The sequence below is a fragment of the Eptesicus fuscus genome, chromosome 6 (genome assembly GCF_027574615.1).
Source record: "Eptesicus fuscus isolate TK198812 chromosome 6, DD_ASM_mEF_20220401, whole genome shotgun sequence".
NCBI classification, from domain to species: Eukaryota; Metazoa; Chordata; class Mammalia; order Chiroptera; family Vespertilionidae; genus Eptesicus; species Eptesicus fuscus.
The window spans coordinates 51,507,669-51,524,954 of record NC_072478.1 but is presented as its reverse complement, the minus strand read 5'-3'; the positions used below and the strand labels follow the sequence as shown (position 1 = coordinate 51,524,954).

General features: G+C 49.7%; 1 protein-coding gene across 1 annotated transcript in view; it reads left to right on the top strand.

Moving 5' to 3' along the window:
- Nucleotides 1-16,806, top strand: part of FHIP1A (FHF complex subunit HOOK interacting protein 1A) — a 202,400-nt gene extending 185,594 nt beyond the window's left edge. The window contains exons 11-14 of the mRNA XM_054717689.1: nucleotides 2,611-3,741; nucleotides 9,988-10,166; nucleotides 10,541-10,679; nucleotides 16,073-16,806. Of these exons, the coding sequence (XP_054573664.1) occupies nucleotides 2,611-3,741; nucleotides 9,988-10,166; nucleotides 10,541-10,679; nucleotides 16,073-16,326 (1,703 nt within the window). The 3' untranslated portion in view covers nucleotides 16,327-16,806. The remainder of the gene's footprint in view (nucleotides 1-2,610; nucleotides 3,742-9,987; nucleotides 10,167-10,540; nucleotides 10,680-16,072) is intronic.
- Nucleotides 16,807-17,286: the final 480 nt, after the last annotated feature.

Here is a 17,286-nt window from a genome sequence, read left to right as displayed (position 1 = left end):
TCGAAATTTGTGATACGTCTCATAAAACTCAAAATTTGTGATACATCAACAGTATCTGAGTCATTTGATTGACCTACCGGAGTGATGTGCTGTTTGCCAGCTGTACTTGGTCTTGTACAAGTAAAATGGAAATAGTCACCTCTATCAGCCTTGGCTCCCTGCAGGCAGCTGGAACGAGGGGGCGTTGTGCATCTTTGGTGGTCAGAGGGCTGTTTTAGTCCAGGAGGGTTCTGCCTGTCCTACCACCACTAGCATGTGGTCCAGTCCTGGTGTTGATTCTGGTGATCCGATCTGTATTCTGTTCATCCAGGTATACTTCTGTTAGGTCCCAGTCTGCTTGATTCAGAAAATATCAGCCTATTTGGTATAAATGTAATTTTTAGAAATTAAGATTGTCTTACTGATTTTTGCTCTTTAAATATACAGTGTATGCATGAAAATTAATAATTTTTGTGGTAGTATAACAAGATGGATTTTAGGTATATTTTCCTGTTGGTTAAACTAATGTGGATTTCTATTTTCCTGCCAAGTAATTATTTTTTAAAAACATATTTGAAACTTGATGTCTTTCTTTACTAAAAATGTTACTTCAAGAATGACTCTGTGGCTGATCTTGCCACAGAATTCAAAATTCAAGTTAAACGGACAATTGTGGAGTGCCTGCCACTTTCTTTCCCTGTGTTACCATATTTAATTCTTCGGAGAAGGTAGGATGCTCAGGTTAGAGATGAAGAAACACATTCAGAGAGGGATTGGCTTGTTCAAGGTTACCTAGCGGGTAGGTCCTCTGTTCTTTCCACTGCGCTGCCTCTGGGGTTCCTTACAGCAGACAAACGCTCTAATGGATGGGTGGTTACATAGATAGAAAGGTAGGTAGGTGGGTGGGGAGATAGATGATATAATTATTGTGCAGTGGCTAAGAGCTAGGATTCTGAATCTTGGGCTCTGCTACTTTCTTGGGCAAATTGCTTAACCCTTTAAACTGTTTTCCTCGTATATAAAGTAGTGCCAGCCTGAAAGTGTTGTTCCAAGGATAAGTGCCCTTGGACATGTAAAGTGCCTGGCATGTAGTAAGTGCTAAATAAATATTGCTAGTATTGTTTTTTAATGCCTTTTTATTTACAGTGGATCGGAGGTCAACACTAACCTTTTAGCAGTAGAACCGTAAAAAATGAATTATGTCCATCTTGATGGCCTGAAAATGTATATTCATAAAGGTCCCATTCTGGCCTGGTCTGGAGGAGATTTAGATAATGAGGAGGCAAGAAGCTTGCAAAAGTGTGGCATCAAGTGAAATAAGAGCAGGGAGTGACAGGAGACAGCCTGTGCTTGAGCGGCGGCTCTGCCACTGACCAGTTAGTTGGGTGGTCTTATGTCTCAGCCTCAATTTCTTTCTTTCTTTTTTTTTTTTTTAAAGAAGATCTATTCGTTTTTTAAAGTATATTTTTATTTTATTTATTTCAGAGAGGAAGGGAAAGAGAAAGAGGTAGAAACATCAATGATGAGAGAGAATCATTGATCGGCTGCCTCCTACATGCCCCCTACCAACTGTGGGATCGAGCCCACAACCCAGACACGTGCCCTTGACTGGAATCGTACCCGGGACCCTTCAGTCCGCAGGCCGATGCTCTGTCCACTGAGCCAAACCAGCTAGGACTCAGCCTCAATTTCTTAATCTATAAATGCAGAAAATACTGTCTACCACATAGGTTGTTGTGAGGAGTAAATTAGCACCGATAAAGCACTTGCCACATGGGAGATGTTTAAGGGAACTGCAGAGTATATATTTTTCCGTGTTTGAGTCCTTTTTCCCCCGAAGTTCCTATTTTTCAGTTATGCAGTAAAGAGCTTGAACATCAAAGGCAGAGCATGGGAACACTTGAAGCATCCTTAGGTGAAAAGAACCGTTTTGGTAGCGAATAGGACTTTATCATAAAGAGACCATTTGGTACATATCAACCCCAGTAGTTCCCAGGAAGGCAGCACAAGTCAACAGGCTTTTCTAAAAACCCAGTGTTTTCTAGAGGAAATCTGCTCCCCAAATTCATGGATTACAGGCCTTCCACTTTAGAATCAAAGTAAAAATCTTTAAAATCACTACCTACCCTGTGGCAGGTACTATATCCGATATGTTACCTAAGTCAGTCCTCGCAGCATCCTGAGAGGTTTCCACGGTTAGCTCTTATTTCTCTGAGGACTGCTACCAAGTAAGTTTTCCTTTGGAGACAGCCAGTATCTGACTGGCCACATTGGTTCTATATCTCCTATGAGGGTAGACTTTCTGCTCTTATCTTTCCTTCTTAAAAATCTAAGCATTTTAAATTATTCAGAAACCATTTAATCAGGAACTATGAGAACCAAAGTAGCTGGTGGAAGAAGTTCTCAGCAGCTGGATGAGTCACATACCCGCCCATGGCCTTTGTCCCCACTCCCCCAAAGCCTTTGTCCCCACACCCCCAAGGCCTTTGTCCCCACACCCTCAAGGCCTTTGTCCCCACACCCTCAAGGCCTTTGTCCCCACACCCCCAAGGCCTTTGTCCCCACACCCTCAAGGCCTTTGTCCCCACACCTCTCCGAAGTGTCCCTCTGACTTGTTTCTGCCTCCCGCAGGGCCCCCGGAGCAGCCGCTCCCCGAGGCGTCCTCCCCATCGGCCTGCATCGTGGAGTACGGCAAAGCCCTGGACATCAGCTACCTGCAGTACCTCTGGGAGGCCCACGCCAACATCCTCCACTGCATGAGGGACTGCCGGGTCTGGTCCGCCCTCTACGACGGAGACTCCCCGGACCCTGACACCTTTCTCCAGAGTCTGACGGAGGAGAGCACCACCGGCCCCGCCTGCCCCGAGCTCAGGCTCAGGCTTCCCCAGCAGCTCCCCAGGGAGACGGGGCCTCAGCTGCTTCCCAGAAAGGACAGGGGCCACACGGAACTGGAGTGGGACGACAGCTATGACACCGGGATCTCCTCGGGGGCCGATCTGGAGAATCCTAGCCCCCCGGCACCAATCGATCCCCCCAAACACATCCAGGAGATGAAGAAGAACGCCATCCTGCGCTTCAAAGGGTCGTACATCGAGGAGTCCGACTTCCAGGACGACGTGATGGTGTACAGGTTGTGTGCGGAGAAGGACGCCGAGGACACCAGAAAGTCACAGGAGGAGCCTGCACGGCCCCCGGCCCAGGGCCAGACCGAGGGGCAGAGTCCCCCCACGGACAACGGCCCCCTGCCCAGCCCTCAGCCAGAGACAGACTCCGAGGAGGAGCATCACAGGGACGACTCAGACGCGGTTCCCAATGTGTCCGAGGAGCCACCACCGGAGAAGGGGCCCCAGGTGGCCCCGGAATCCAACGCAGAGTCAGCACCCCCTGTCTCCGAGGCAGAGCACGGTGCAGACCCGACGGCGATTGACCCTGAGGGTGAAGATTTCATTGCCCAGTACGACCAGATCATTAAAGAACTGGACTCTGGCACACAGGGCTTGATGGGGCAGAATTTCTCTTCCCAGGGACCTGATCCCTTGCTCCTCCCAGAAGAGCGAGAGGGGAAGGAAGAGAGCAAAGGAGAGCAGGAGCAGGAGGAGGGGAGGAAGGACCTGGAGGAGGAGGAGGAGGAGGAGGATGACTTTGACTCTCTGATGGTGGAAGCTCCTGCCGAAGAGACCGTGCCGTCCCCCTTTGGGGTGAGAGAGGAGGCCGACTGTGCCAGTCGCCGTCCCGTGAGGACTCAGAGCGCCCCGTTCACAGGTGACCGTCTTAGCTTGCTTTGTGATTTCTGCTTTTGAAAGCACTTGTGCCTATTACCACCGGAGAGTAAGGTAGGTGGGGGTGAGGGGCATTAGCATTTACCTAACAGAGGGGTGGAAGTATTTTTGTGGAGAGTGGAGAAGGGGTGGTTTCATTTTTATTTTATTTGGTCAGTCTTGCCACGATTGTTGTATTTTTCCCCACCAGCAAGTTAGAGGTTAAATTTTACTGTCATGCCTGTGATAGTGATAGGACTGCTGAAAACACATAAGAAATCCAGTCTCATTACTGAATAGTCTCATTTCCTTTAGTCTAATTTATTTTCCTCCTTAGCATTTATTTCATGTGTATTTTAAAAGTACATCTCCCGCCAAAACCGGTTTTGCTCAGTGGATAGAGCGTCGGTCTGCGGACTCAAGGGTCTCAGGTTCGATTCCGGTCAGGGGCATGTACCTTGGTTGCGGGCACGTCCCCAGTGGGGGGTGTGCAAGAGGCAGCTGATCGATGTTTCTCTCTCATCGATGTTTCTAACTCTCTATCCCTCTCTGTAGAAAATCAATTAAAAAAAAAAAAAGTACATCTCCCTCACCCCCCATGAGAGTTTATGCTCCACGAGGGCCCAGGTGTTGGCTTGCTCTCTGCTCTGCCCCAGCACCTGCACGCTGACCAGAGCAGGTGGTTGGCACCCAGAACACTTGCTGTGGACACATCCGGGCCATTGGTTAGTTGGGCCTTTGCCTGGGAGCTCATTTCAGATAATCACAAATTCTTCATCCGAAAATAGGTACAGGAGACCCACATAAACAACTCTGCTGCAGAGTGGGTGTCCCAGTGATACCCCCCACCACAGGTAGACCTCACGGGAGAGGCAGTGATAGGGGAAGATGTCAGGTAAGTGGGTTGGGTGAGGGATTACGGTGCAGAATGTCATTAAATACTGGCCAGTAACATCCAGACCTGCAACTCGTGAGGCAGAGGGTCGGGCACAGAGGCGGGTTCATCAGGCTCCGGGACCCCGATGGTGTTCGGGTAGCAAGGAGAGGCCCTAAAGGAGCTGGCATCACCTCGGGACAGACAGTGGCCTGGGAGTCAGGCCTCCCGGGGAATGCTGGCTCTGGCACTTTCAGCCACGTGACCTGGTGTCCCCGACCCTCCCTTCTCCCCCGTGAGGACTGAATGTAATGCTGGGGGGTCATTATTAAGGGTGCTGGCAGCCCCAGCAGCCTCAGCTTAGGCTGGTCCTTCCCTGGCAAGTAGGGGCAGCCTGGGAGGAGCGACCTGCTCCCGCCTCCTCCAGTCAACCAACCCAGAGGGAGTCACCTCACCTTCTGGTCCAGCCAGGTAGGCTTCGGGCGGGTTCACGATCCTCCTCCAATACTTATTCTATTTACTGGCGCCTACATGGGGAGAAAGATTTTAATTCCACAATTAAAAGGCTGGAGGTTCTAGTTGAGATAACATTTCAGTGTGAATGGGTTTTAATTAAAATTCAATCAGTCAGTCAATCATAAATAAAAAGGATTAAATGAGCTTAATTTTCCCAGTGGATAGAGAGGAGGAGGGGAGGGAAGGCCCCAGACCAGCGGAAGGCGGGCAGAGAGCTCAGTGCGAGGAGGGGGCAGAGGGGCCGCCGGAGTCGCCGTGTTGCCTGAAGCAGGCCCCCTTCACTCTCACCAGCGGGAAATCCCAACCGTGTGGCGCACTGTTCTCCCGGACTCAGGGCCCCAGGCGAATGGCCAGCCTTCCTCAGAATGCCAGCCTTCTATTAAGGAACTCATCCCTGGGAAATATGTACATTGAGGAAATCAAGTATAGCTTAGGGCAAAAAAAAAACCAAAAAAGCTAATACCTTATTAAATAGCATCAATATTTTGCTTATGGTTCACCTGAGAGCCAACAAAACATAGTTTTTTGACACATAAAGGTCATTTTTCTCTCTCTCTTTTTTTGTTGATGTAATTTATTTAACTTTAATATATCTAGTCAATAAAATAATCATTGCTGAACACAATCACATATTGAAACAAGTGTATTTTATTTTTACCTCTTGCTAATTTAAATGCAACATTTAAAAGAAAAAACAACAACCCCAAACACTATTGTGGTGGAATTTTATTGGTTTGTTCCTCTGTCGAAACTTCTGCAATTTACCAGCTCCTCTGACTACTGAAAACTCACCGAAATGGACTGTTTTCTCTATAGAAAGACATCGTGACTAGAACTAGATATACAGCCGTAACTGCAATGGCGATTTGCTCATTTATCGGCATAGGCAAAGCACCTGGTCATTTTAACTAAGACGTGCTTTTTTCGCCTTTGAAACGCATACACAGCTTCAGGAGACATCTTTACTCTTCCCGCGTCTGCGAACGTTGTCCTTGTGTGTGCTGCAGCATTAGGCTGAACGTCCATCTCTGCGTAGGATCCTGGTTTCCGCTGAAATGAGTTTGCCTCTCAGCAAAATGGAAGTTTCCCTTTTCATTTACCTAATAGATTTTGTTAGAGACCTTTTTGTGGCAGGTCCTATGCTGGGTCCTAAAGACACAAAAATGAAGGGGCTTGTGGACTCTGAGAGGAGACATCAACAAAGAACTGAACTCTCTTAGTGAGAAATGCATTGTCAGTCGCGTATGCCAAGCGCTCCGGGGGCCCCGGGCAGGGAGCGGGGAAGGCTTCTCGGAGGGCCACACAGTGAATGGAACCAGGTAAAGGTGCCTGAGAACGACAGTCCGGGCAGCAGACACACAGGCAGAAGGCAGATGAGACCGACAGCGCGTGGGGCACGAACGTGTGTGTGTGTGGGGCAGAGAGAACGTGTGCATGAGAGAGACCAGCGAGCTTGGTGCGTGCCAGCTCACAGGGGGCCTTTGGACCAAGCTGGGGACCTTGTGCTGCTGGCACTGAGGATGCCCCAGAAGTATTGGCGTTGGCAGGGATGTGATTGGATGCGCCTTGGAGTAGCACGGAGGGCACTGGATTGGAGAGGGCAGTGCCAGGGAGCTCGAGTAAGAGACTGTTGTCGTGCCAGAGTTCAAAGTGCACCAAGGCTGGGCTCCGGCAATTCTGTTTCTAGGAGCAGTTTCTCAGCTGTCCTCACACTTATGTGCCAAGATGGATCCTCAGAGGTGTTCATTGCAGCATTGTTTATAGTGGAAAAAGGCCGGACACAACCTGCTGTCTACTCCCATGGCAACATGGTATGCATGGCCTGAGAGAGGTGAGACAGCTCTGTGTGTGCTGACACGGCACAGGCTCTGGGGTATATTGTTACGTGGAAGAGCAAGGTGCAGAGCAGTGTGTAGAGAATGTCGTCATAAAAAAAAATACACTCACATGCATACACATACACACAACGCACACACAGGTATACACGCACACACACACACGCACACACACACACACACACACAACTGGGATACATGATATAGTGTTGGAAAGAGATGGTTGGTCTGAACTGAAGCAGACTCTTCCATTTACTGGCTGTGTGCACTTGGCATTTTGCCTCACCTTTAAATGGGGATAAATAATAAACATACTTCATAGAATATAAGTATTTAGGTAAGTTGATACAAGATAAGTGCTTAGAACACTGCCTAGCACATAGTAAGTGATTAATGTTTTAAATAATAATTCAATTATTTAATTATAGACATAAAACATTTCTTGAAGAATACACTAGAATGTTAAGGAGAATTGCCTCCAGGTGGAGGCCTGTTGTTTATTTTATACTCCTATCCTGTTTGAAGAAAAACACATTTTTAAATCATTTCGATCTCTGTGAAAATAGAAAAACTTCTGCTGAAGTCCAGACAGGAAGGGATGAACCTGTGACCTCAGGCAGCGCAGGCAGGGGAGGTGGGGGTGAAGGGCCACATTCAGGAGATATTTCCAACGTGGAATGGGCAGAGCCGGGGCACAGAACTGATGGCAGCTCCGTTTGTTGGAGTCAGGAAATACAGGATGTGTGGGGGTGGGGGGTTCATATTGAGGCAGGGGAAGGGGCACTTGAGGACGGGGCGTGAGTGACAGGGAAGGGCAGTAGAGATTGCCTTAGTTGTTCTGAAGAATTACATATCTTATGGCTGCGGAGTTTATCTGTCCTTCTCGAAGAAGAGGGGGATGAACTCTGAATTGCAACCCCAATTTGAAAGCAACATGATGGGGTTCCATCCAGAACCTCAGAAATGTCACCAGTCACTCTTCCTCAGGCGTCGCCCCCATACACACCTGTGGCTTTCTGAATTGCAGCTGAGTTTTCTTTTCAGCTGCTTACCAGTTTCCCCCCCGCAACTGCATTTAAAGTGCTGGAAATCAACTAAGAATAAAACAGGAATTTGAAAGGATTTAATGTCTATTTCTTATTGCACACGGCTAAGAAGTTGTAATCAATGTCATTAGTGGCTCATAATGGCCATCTTCTGGCTTTGACCTAATGTTCCGTCATTCAGGTGAGACAGTGATGGCACGCTCCCAGGATGTGACTACGCTGGGTTTTCTCTCTGCCCTGGGAGCGGTGTTGGACTACAGATGCTGTGCCCTGGTCACTGCATGGCCAGCCACCGTCATGTCTGTGGGATGGCCGGCTGAGGCCAAGTGCAGTCTGGGACGTGCCAGGGAAACTGAGGGTTCACATTAGGGCCATGTGTGTTCCCGGAGACTCTCCCCACCTACACATGGTTTGATTCACCCGTCTGCTCCCTCCGGAAGGAAGCAGATGCGGAGCCTGGCACTGTACGGGGGTGGGCAAGAGGGGATGTGAAAGACTGGGTCCGGGATGAGGAGGGTGAGGACAGCAGCCGCTTGTGGATCTACCTGGAAAGCTAGAATTGCATTGTGATGCCTGAGGACATTTCTGGGGTTCTTGATGGAAGTCCATCAAGATGCTTCAAATTGGGGTTTCAACCCAGAGTTCCTGAGTATGTTTGGCAAACACTGCCAGGGTTGTTGTGCAAGCAAGCGCTCTCCAAAGGCTCTCTGTGTGAAGAGTCCATCGACCTTCTGGGTCATCGACTGTGACTGAGGAGCTCAACCCCCATCCCAAGGATGGGATGTCCAGGCTAAGTTCAGTTCAGGAGGGGATGGTGCCTTCTCTGTGTTTTGAGGGGCCCCTTAGAGACATGCGTTGTGTTCCTGGCAGCGGAACTATTGCCCTGCTACTCGCCCGCGTAGCAAAGAGGTTTGTGTTTGGTGTTCTCATTTCTCACCACCACGGCTTCTGAACGAAGCTTCTTGTGGGGAAGTTAAACTCATATTAATGTTGGTGACGTCTTCATAAGGCACGTTTATCCATCAAAGGATATGTGCTTTGTTATAAAGATGCTATGGTTTAGTGGCATCATCAATAGCTCCACTGGGGGAAATACAAGATTCTCATTGATTTTGCTTAATGGACCACTTTTATGGTAAAACTAGAAAATATCTTCCGGTAATTTTATTGCTGCCAGATTAATTTTCTGGATTTTTTTCCTGTCTTCAATGAACTCAAACAAAGCATATTAATTTTCTGGTGACCCAATTAGTCGAAGCTCCTGTTTTCTTAGGAACTGCTTTTTAATGAAATATGGATTCTCTTTTTTTTAAGGAAGCTATGACATACCAAACTGCATCTCCCCAGATGAAGTCCTTTCTCTCCCTTCCTCCCATCTGAAAATTGAAGGCTGGTTACCAAGTTGCTCAGGGCTACCAGCCTCATTTACCTTGTCTTTCCTTGTCCTTCCGAACTATGACATTGGACAAGACCATCTTCCTCAGTGCTTGTTGGGGACAGACTGCCCCGTTCACAGTGTAATTGTCTGATAAACACAGTTCATATGTGTTGGCTATTCTTTAATAGCACAAAGGTTTTTTTGTTACCCAAACTTGTGGCCTCTCGTGTTCGCATGGAGCCCTACAACCTGCAGGGTCACGAGCTGAGAAACATCATGGTTTTGGGCATTGGCAGCACCGAGTACAGAAAGAGTGTGGGAAAGTATATCTTAAGTTTTAAAATTAAACCATCTGTCAAGGTCTGTGGTAGTTTCCCAAGCGTTAAAAGTGCTCATGGCGTCAAGAGTGTAGCTCCCGTGCCCATTCGCCTGCTCTCCTTGTGGCGGTGGTGGGTTGTGTGCTTGGGTTTGAGGCAGGAGAAGACCCGCTGCCTTCCCGTGTCTGCACTGGACTTGCGCCTGGCGGGGCTGTGGTTTGGGAGCTGTGGCCCCGGTGGCTGCCCTGTGCCCGCCAGCCCTGAAGCCCGTGTCCCCCCCGCAGGCCCGTTCATCAGCGTGGTCCTGTCGAAGCTGGAGAACATGCTGGAGAACTCTTTGCACGTTAACTTGCTGCTCATCGGGATCATTACGCAGCTAGCCAGCTACCCGCAGCCACTCCTGCGCTCCTTTCTGCTCAACACCAACATGGTCTTCCAGCCCAGCGTCCGCTCTCTCTATCAGGTACGTTAGCCGAGCCGCATCCACACCTGCTGATTTTATGGGTGCTGATGCGCAGGGCTCCTCCTCTCCTTCCCGTTATTTTGTGGGTTGTTTTTGTTTGTTTGTTTGTTTGTTTAATTCCTCTGTTCTCATTCATTTGCTCTCCTTCCTCATCCTGTTTTGCTAGTTGTGTGTAGATTATTCTAGCAAACAGCACAACTTCATTTAGTTTGATGTTCAGAGGGCGCCCTGCCAGAACACCCCGGCGGGTCAGTTAGGAGTGAGCAAACGCCGAACAAAACAGTTCCTGCACAGAGGGCTGCCCCGGAGAGAGAGAGTGAAACGGGGGCTGGAATTCTGTGTGAAGCATTAACATCATTCGTGTCCTTTGACAGGTGCTAGCATCTGTGAAAAACAAGATTGAACAGTTTGCTTCTATGGAGAGAGACTTCCCAGGGCTCCTCATACAAGCCCAGCAATACCTGCTCTTCCGAGTGGACATGTCCGACGTGACAGCTGAGTCACTACCCAAAGGTGAGCCGGGCTTCTCCCCTGCATCTCTCCTTCTCCTCCTCCTCCATTTCCCCGCCTCCCCCTCTGGGTTCAAAGATGTTGCATAGGCCCGTGGGCTCTAAAGCATCTAAATTGTATTTTCTTTTTTACGCAACTGCGAGGAGTTTCCTGTTAGTGTTCTGAAGCCTAAAGAAAGGTCTGCCGGCCCACACCCGGCCCATTCGCAGTTTGGAGGGTCTAGCGGGCATTTGCTCCCGTAGGGAAGGAGTGATGTGTGGGTTGTCGCCAGCCTAGAATAAATAACTCGGTGCCTCAGGGCCAGGAGGCATTCCCTGCGCACTCTGAGCCATGTCTTGGCCAGCCCTACCCTGAGGAGGGCATTGTTCTCTTCATTATGTTTTCAGAGACTATTGGGCCCCAAATAAATGTGCTTTAGGACTCTGGAAGGTAAAAACTATTCATTTGGACTGGGAGAAGTAAAGTTTATGCTCCGCTTAAAGTTCCTGAGGGTGACTTTTCATCAGCTCACGGGGCCTGCCTGGCAAGGTGGGCAGGGAGGGTGGTGGGTGGGGGCCCACAGAGCTGAGGTCGCCCTGCTGGCCGGCCTGGGGAGCACCGCGCTTTGCTTCGCTTAAGCTCCGGTTGGACAGATTGGACGGCCAGTTGTCCTCCACGCTATCCCTGTGGCCTGGGTGAGTGCAGGCCAGGAAATGCCCGTATTTGCCTTAGGTCTGAAAAGCTGCAACACAGCATTTTCAAGACGAAGACTCGTGGTGAGAGTGGGGGGTCTCAGTCCTGGGCTAAAGGCTTGTGATCGGAAACTGGCTCCCAGGGACAGAAATCTACCTCAGGGCAATTTTTAACCCTTTAAGGGAAACTCTGAAGGCTGACCTCGCCTCTGTGCAGCTCTTTGATCTTAGTCACTGAGCCTCACCAAGGCCTCAGGTTCCTTGACTCTTAAGTGGAGAATTTGTTTTCCATCTCTGGCTTCCTCTGTGGCTGTAGGACTCTGGGTGTGAAGAGCCCTTAGGGCATCGCAAGGCAGATTTTGCAAGGAAGGTGGGCCTTGTGCCACTGGGAGGGGGGCTTCAGGCTTTGGCCTAGAGGTCAGCAGGCAGGCCATTCGTGGAGGGAAAGGAGCCTGTGGGAAGGTGGACTGCAGGCCCATGCGGCCTCTGCTAGCCACCTGCACAGCTGGTCTGTTAGCTGTGCTCCCCCTGAATGGGGAGGGTGTTACCACATCGCACCCTGTGAGAGAGGGTGTGTCAATTAGCTCCTGTGCACACCAAGCCATTGCACAAACAGTGGGTTCATAGAAAGCCATTTATGAGGACTCAGTCTGCGCGGTCACCTGGGCCGGGTTTGGCTGAGTTTGGCTCGTGGGCTGCTGTCTGCAGGTGTCTGGTGTCTGGGATGGCCTCAGTCACATGGGTGGCTGCTGGCTGGGCGATGGGGATGGCAGGGGTCTGTGTTTCTCCTCATCCAGCAGGTTAGCCCTGCTGGTCAAATGTCACAGCCCCGGGGCTGCAGTGAGAGCAGGAACACAGAAAATCTTCTGAGGCTCTGGGATCCTGCATGCTGTTGGCCGAAGTCCCTGGGCCAGCCCCGGTCCAAGAGCAGCAACCCCCCCACCTCTTGATGGGAAGAGCTGCAAAGAGTTTGGCCAGCCTTGCAGTCTACCAGGCAGGAGGGGACTTCCGTTTCCTTACATTACACTCCAGACTTGGTCTTCCTTTGTATTTCATAGTCTGTAAAGTGCTTTCCCAGACAGTCCATTTTTATTTTCAAACAGCACTGTGAAACGGGCAAGAAAGGTACTGTTAGGTTCATTTTCATATAAGGAAGCTGAAAGTAGGGGCCCAGGGTAGTCAGGTGGGACCATGCGGCCCAGGTGCCTGAGACTGTCTGCCGAGTTCACGGGCCAAGTGCACACACGCTGACTGACGTCACAGGCGCGTGTTCTGGTGAAGGATGGGGTCACCTGGTGCTTTGTTCTGGCTTCAGACCGCTGGCTGTGGCCACCAGTTACGTGCCCAGGGGAGCTTGTCCCACATGATGCTGTCCAATTAGTCAGCTGTGGCTGATGCTTTTTCAGGTCTGTGACACTCAGGGCTTTGCCTAGTGGGGCTTCTCTTGGGATCTAAGACTCTCCTTTCATGGAGTTTCTCCACATTAACTTCTCTCAGGTTAGCACAGTGGCAGCCTCTGCTCCACTGGAAAAAACTCCAGACTCCCAGGAGGGGAAAGGCCCTGTCCCCTGTGCAGAGCAGGCTTCTGAAGCAGGTGCTGCCTAGGAGCTGAGTCCAGGAGCGCTGTCCCTGGGAACAGAACAACGTCTAATGAGGAATCCTGGGTCAAATGCTGGACTCCCCATGTCCGTGTCTGTGCTCTGTCTGACATCGCTGACCAGGAGCAGAGCGGTAACGATTGCTCTCCTAACTTCTGAAATCTTTCCAGGATTAGTCTTGAAAATGCTGGGTTGCAGCTTTTCAGACCCGAGGCAGCGTTTCTGAAAACCACTCCCGACCCCGGCATTGATCTGTGCTCCCCTTCCTCTGGCCTCGGTGCACGTGCTTTATGAGGGTGTCGTCAGGCGCCAGCAGCCAGAGCTGCTCCGTCAGGCAGGCCATGCTTCCCTCAGCCTCCTGGCGGCCCCGAGAGAAAAAGAGCCTCCTCACTACCCTGTAAACGGGAGTAGGTAGTGTGACCGCCGCTGCAGAGCCGATGGACTTCCCGTGTAGCCATCCCATCGTCGCCTCGTCTCTGAGGCTCAGCCATTTCCCAGGCTTTTCATTTCCCCCTTGAATACTTTCTAAAGCACAGAGGCTGTGTTTATTTATATTCAGAGTCCTCTCTGGTCTCTAGTTCTGGAGGGAGGTGAGGTAGGTATTGGCCCCATTTTACAGAAAAGGAAACTGAGACATTATATAAGCTACTTGACAGGGAGGGACCACACTCTGGCTTTCTTGCTTTGAGTCAAGAGCCCGATGGGGCTGTGTGTGACCCATTGGAAGGCTGGTCCCGTGCTGACAGGACAGAGCTCTGTAAAGGTTCCCTACCAGCCCTGGTCCCCCTCACTGGGGGCCACCTGCCTTCTATAGTGAAGACAGTTTGGAGTCTAGGATTCAAGCTGGGTGAATGAGCCTTAGCAATGACACTTTTTAAATTCATGGATCAAGCTACATAAATGATCCACAAAAACCCTTTTTGGAGAAAAGAAGAGTGACTTTGAAAGAGAAAGATGGAGATCAGGGATATGAACCAGCTGCAGGGAGATCAGTGAAGGGAAGACCTGATGTTGTTCAGTTTCTTCCCTCATTCATCCAGCAAATGTTTGTTAGCTTCTACTATGAGTAAGGAAGTGTGTGGGGCCAGGAAGGACACATCGAGTAGGGGCTCAGCTCTCAGAAATCTCAGAGTCTCCCAGTGGAAGAAAAACGTAACAGCAATGCAGGCTACAGGGCAATGCAAGTATTATTGGTAAATAAGATGGGGTGGGAGGCTAATCAGGGAATTCCTCCCAGGGGCAGGAAACAGGAAGTGCTTTGTAAAGTCAGTGGCAGCTGAATTAATGATGACACATGGCTGACACCTAGCAAGAAGCCCCTGTGTACATTTTACCTATTGACTAATTTCATCCTTACAACTCTGTGAGCCTTTCACACATGAGGACATTACAGAGAGGTAAAGCAAGTTGCCGGACGTTCCTCAGCCAGCAGGTGGTGGAGTCTGCTCTCAACCGACTGGAGTACTGGAGTCTCGTAAGGCTAGTGACAGAGGTGTGGGGGCGGGGATTCCAGGTGGGGAGCCAGTGTGAGAGCAGGTCTTGGTCTGGGATTAGTGCCCTCGGGTCCCATTACCCACTGGTCCAGGACAGTGTCCTTTGTGAGCCTCGTGGGACCCTTTGGAGAGATGCAGTGCTGGAGGCGGGGGTGTGGGTGCTGAGGGGGTGTCTCCATGGTTGGTGAGTGACGTCAGGAGCACTGTCCTCCTCAGTGTCGTCAACTCTTTGGTCCACACTCTGATGTCAGGACACGCTGTGGGCTTCTGCTGAAAGGTACCAGCAGATTCTTTTCCACTTCTTTATGGCACGAACTGTGACAAGCTTTAATCAAAAAGGATATTTAAAGCAGTAAAGCGAAGGATTTTTTTTCTTTAACACTAAAGACGATAGTAGTGAGATATGGAAAGTACTATAAATGTCAAGAATTTTTAGTACTGTAGTTAAGCGACACTCTTCTTAGAGTGTTAAAAATGGGACTGGAATTCTGAAAAGCAGCCAAAATAATGAAGAGCTTGAATATAATGATTTATAAAGAGTAATGAGACTGTTTGAGTAGGGGGCAGAAGGAGGCATAAATAACTCCTATAACTATATGAAGGCTAGAGCTGTTCAGGAATTAAATAGTCCGGAAAGTTGAACCATTTTAATTAGTGAAACTGCTTTGATATGAAAATGCAAATAACTTGAATATGTTCAAGTTTGGGCTCATTATCATCTGAGACCTACGTTACTGAAACTGAGATAGAAACCCCTGGAAACCGTCCTTAAAGGGAGGCTCCCAAGCCACTTGTCACCAGATGCCCAGTCTGGTCTTCCCAGCACCCAACTTCCTCTCCATCATTTCCAACATTTCAGTGGCTTCTTTCATCCTGTCCTCCACTGAAGGCTGGAGGTCCCAGCCAGAAGGGGCTTGGCGGTTGGTGGGGAGGGGGGACGGACGGAGAAGGAAAGCCGTCACCATGGAGCCCCAGAGGCAGGAGTATGAGCTGCAGAGCTTGCAGTGGCTGTGGCCCCGCCTCCCCCCCCCCCGCAGTGCTGTGTGGCCCCGCCTCCCCCCTGCAGCAGTGCTGTGTGTGTGCTGGGGCTTTGCCAGCACAAGTAGGACAGTCTCCCGACAGACACCGGGAGGTTGGGAGAGCGGATGGAGCCCTTGGATGTCCTATTACCATCCTGGTGAGTTATGCCATCACTTGGTTGGTGCAACGGCAGGAGATGACTTTTTCTATCTTCTATTTTCTTTTTAAAAAAATATATTTTTTATTGATTTCAGAGAAGAAGGGAGAGGGAGAGAGAGATAGAAACATCAATGATGAGAGAGAATCACTGGTCGGCAGGAGATGCCTTTTTCAACCCTTCCCTTTGCCAAGTCCTGGGCATGGGGGCTCCTGATAAACCTAAATTCTTGTCACACTCTCTGCACCATGTTCCTTATCCAGGCTTTCGGATAAAAGCCTAATGTCTCATGCCCTGTGCTGAAGGTTATCTGCTGGGCAAATGTGTGAGCCACCGAGTGGGCTAGTGTGTGCTCAGGGCTGTCTGCCACCCGCCTCCTTCCCTCCAACACACACTTGCGAGGTTGGAGGTAAAGGGCTCTGGAGGGTCCCCGTGACCGTCTGCTTTCTGGTTTCAGATCCCACTCAGGATGCTTCCAGGACGGGAGCTGGCAGGAGCCTTCTGGATGGTCCCCCACGGGTGCTCCAGCCCTTCCTGACAAGCAGAGCCACGGGGGCGGGGGTGCCGCCCAGCCTGCCCCTGCCGGTGAGGAACACCATGCTGGCCGCGGCCCTCTTCCCGGAGTTCCTGAAGGAACTGGCTGCCCTGGCCCAGGAACACTCCGTTCTCTGCTACAAGACCCTGGCGGACTTGGAGGACTCCCATTGTTAGCTTTTTTTTTTTTTAATAGAGGTTCTTGTTTTTTAAGGTTTTAGTGTCTTGACTGAATGTTAAATGCAAAGCTGCTTACAAAGATTTCTACTTTGATGTTTCCTGACAATACTTGATTTGTGGGGAGGGGACCTTCTGGGCACCTCCTCTCTCTCTTGCTGGGCCTTCCCACCCTGCGTCATACAGAATGTAAGTCTCATAAGCTGGCTGCTCCTTGGGCGGGTTTTCTTTGCTCAGTTCTCCCTCCTCAAATACTTGGGTTGTTATGCTCTCATCCCTTTGAGTCGACTCTTCTTGCAGCGTAGAGCACACCAAGCGAATATTGGGGTTCAGTGACTTCTGGAAGTACTCCTTGTCAGGTCGGCTCTTCAATGGCACATGAAGAAAGCACACCCTTTCCTGTGGCCTTCTGCATTTTGGCTTCCATTTTACCAAAGGGAAGAATAAAAATGGAGCCTCCATCACGTAAGCACGTTATAATCTGTCCTTTTGCATTTTATGTCCAAGACTCGCTTTCTGCCCAACACAGATTGCTTATGGTGCAGGCAAATCCATTGGTCTCAGCTGTCTGCTGGGAGGCTGATGTGGTTGGAGAGAATGTGGGAAATGTTCCTATTGCTGGAGAGATTATTTGGCGTGTCACTTAAACACTGAAAGTAGCCTTATCTTAGTCAGATTTGCACAAAGTGAAATATCCCTATGCAAACTGTTTCTTTGGTTTTTAGGATTTTGCTCAGAAGAAAGCATGCTATCATATACTTATATAAGACAGCCATCATTATTTTTTAAAGTGTTTTATGAAAACCAGATTAATTTGTGGAGCTATTTCATAGTAGTGTTTTTTTGTGGTTGTTTTTTGATGTGTGTGGGGGGAATATGGAGGGAAAAAGATAAACTAAATGCGGCCTGTAGAATCATTGGTAATTGTTTAAGTTTTGCTTGCTTTTCCTAATGTGTTGC